Below are 2,127 nucleotides of genomic sequence, written 5' to 3'. Positions count from 1 at the left end.
CCGGGTGTTGACACGGCAGCAGCAGAGGTACGCCGGTACCCTCCTTGTTCCGAAGCCAGAGGTGAAGGCGGAACAGGACGACGAGGAGGCCGCGAAGATGGCGGAGTACGTGCATCAGCAGCGTCTCGTCGCCAGCAGCGACGACACCGAGGACTGTCCGGGGCTGAACGCGGCATTCACAAGGACGCCTAGAGGGGCGACATCGACGCAGCGATCGCCATGTCCATTCGCAACGCCGGAATGCCGCTCGTCGACCTCACCCACGACGGCGAAACTGGGCCCAGTGGCGCGGTGAGGACGAGCCTGTCGACGAGCGTGGCAAGCACGACATCATCAGCGACAACATGTACAACTTTCACCAGTACTTCGACCCCTCTGAAGGCCGCAAGTACTACTAGATTAGTTTTAGGTTTAAATTTCATCGAATTTCGTTGAAATCCATGTAATATATAGGAAGTTTGAATGAATTTGAATGTTTTTGTTTAAATTTAGAAAATACTACATTTTTGTTTGGGGGACGAGGCTGGATAGCGACGCCCCAAACGCGGCACAAAGCAATAGCGTCCCCTAAACGCTAAATCCAGCATGCTTTGGGGCACGTTTTGAGAGACGTGACTGGAGATGATCTTATATTCTATATACACTTGAAAACATCAGCTCCGCTTTACAATAGTTATAAAAAAATATGGAAAGAGAAATAAAATACTCACGAATTAGTACCACACAAGAAAAAGGATTACTAAATTGAGTACTACCACAAGCAACTCGTCCCTTCATGAAGAAAATCGAAAAACTAATTTGACAATCTTTTCTAGCGGAGTATATCTTACTTTTTACCAAGTTTTACAATATCGAAAGTGCTGAAGAAAAAAGACATTAAACAGAAAAACAGAGATTAAACACTACTCACAAAACTCGCTAGAACTTCGTCTGTCTTGTCCCTTCACCTCGCATTTCACACATGTATCTAGTTGCTAGCTCGGCTCACCGCTCACAAATCAGTCAGTTACCTCATCGCAAAAAAAAAAAAAATCAGTCAGTTACCACCAGCTGCCGTGACCGTACCACCCCCGACTTGCCACGGTTCTTCTCATCCTCCGTCTCCAGCGAGCCCTCTCCGTCCGCAGCGTCGTTAGCCACAGCTCGCCGGACGATCGGTGCGGCCAAGAAAGTGGGCACCGTCTCCCCGGCCATAACGACCGCGACGAGATCTGTGAACACGGCCGGAGACGCCGCTGCAGCGCCTGCCGGTGATTTGGAACCGGCGCCGTCGGTGGCACCTGCGCCGGAGGAGGAGGTGCTGCCGGTGCCTAGAATGTTGTTGAGCTTCCAGTAGGAGCAGGCGAGGATGAGAAGTGCGAGGGCGATAAGCCCAATCATAGCGGCAAGCCCGCCGAACAGGTACGGGACCGGTGAGTGCCAGGGCGAGACGGCGGCTGTAGGAGTCGCCGCCGGCGCAGCTATCGACCTCATGGCTTCGAACGTCAAGTGATCTTTGATCTTTGGTGGATTGTCACCAAGTCTATCTACAGCAACTAGCAAGTGTATATGTGTGAGAGAGAAAGATTATGATGACGATGATGACTTGCAGCAGGGGAAATGGCAAGTGTAAGGAGATAGAAGTGCCAGGATGGTGAGGATTGAGAGCATTTATAGGAGGTTAAGGTCACGCGTTTATTAATTCTCGGTTGCCCAAAATTTGAGCAACCTCTGCTAAAAAAAAAAGCAACCTAAATTGCACATCAGAGGTTTTCGAAAAAAATACAAATCAGTAATTTTGATAGGTCATATTGTAGTTTTCAACATTTGCAAATGCGCAAAAAGTACCAATTTTTTTCTCAAAAAAAGTACCAATTTTATATATGTACTCAAAGTAATAGTCAAAAAGTAATTAAGATAACGCAACCAGTCTCAAAAAATGTAAAAAAATGAATGCTTCGCTCGAGCATCCCTCCCCCCTCCAATAGCTTCTTCCCACACCCTTGTTCGTCCGGTCGCATGTGGCACCTCCACTTCGTGCTCCTCCTCTTGAGCACCTTTGCCTTTGCCTTCCTACAGGGTCCCATTTTCCAAAACTTCCGACATCCTCCCATTTCCCTCCTCCAAGCACCATGGAAGCTCGTGGTG

General features: G+C 48.6%; 1 protein-coding gene across 1 annotated transcript; it reads right to left on the bottom strand.

Moving 5' to 3' along the window:
- Nucleotides 1-1,032: 1,032 nt before the first annotated feature.
- Nucleotides 1,033-1,473, bottom strand: LOC124655386 (protein GLUTAMINE DUMPER 3-like). Its single transcript, XM_047194292.1, has one exon. It carries the CDS (start codon nucleotides 1,471-1,473, stop codon nucleotides 1,033-1,035), a length of 441 nt encoding a protein of 146 aa, XP_047050248.1.
- Nucleotides 1,474-2,127: the final 654 nt, after the last annotated feature.

The sequence above is a fragment of the Lolium rigidum genome, chromosome 1 (assembly GCF_022539505.1).
Source record: "Lolium rigidum isolate FL_2022 chromosome 1, APGP_CSIRO_Lrig_0.1, whole genome shotgun sequence".
In the NCBI taxonomy this organism is placed as follows: domain Eukaryota; kingdom Viridiplantae; phylum Streptophyta; class Magnoliopsida; order Poales; family Poaceae; genus Lolium; species Lolium rigidum.
The sequence above is the reverse complement of the archived record's forward strand: the minus strand, read 5'-3'. Positions and strand labels throughout refer to the sequence as shown.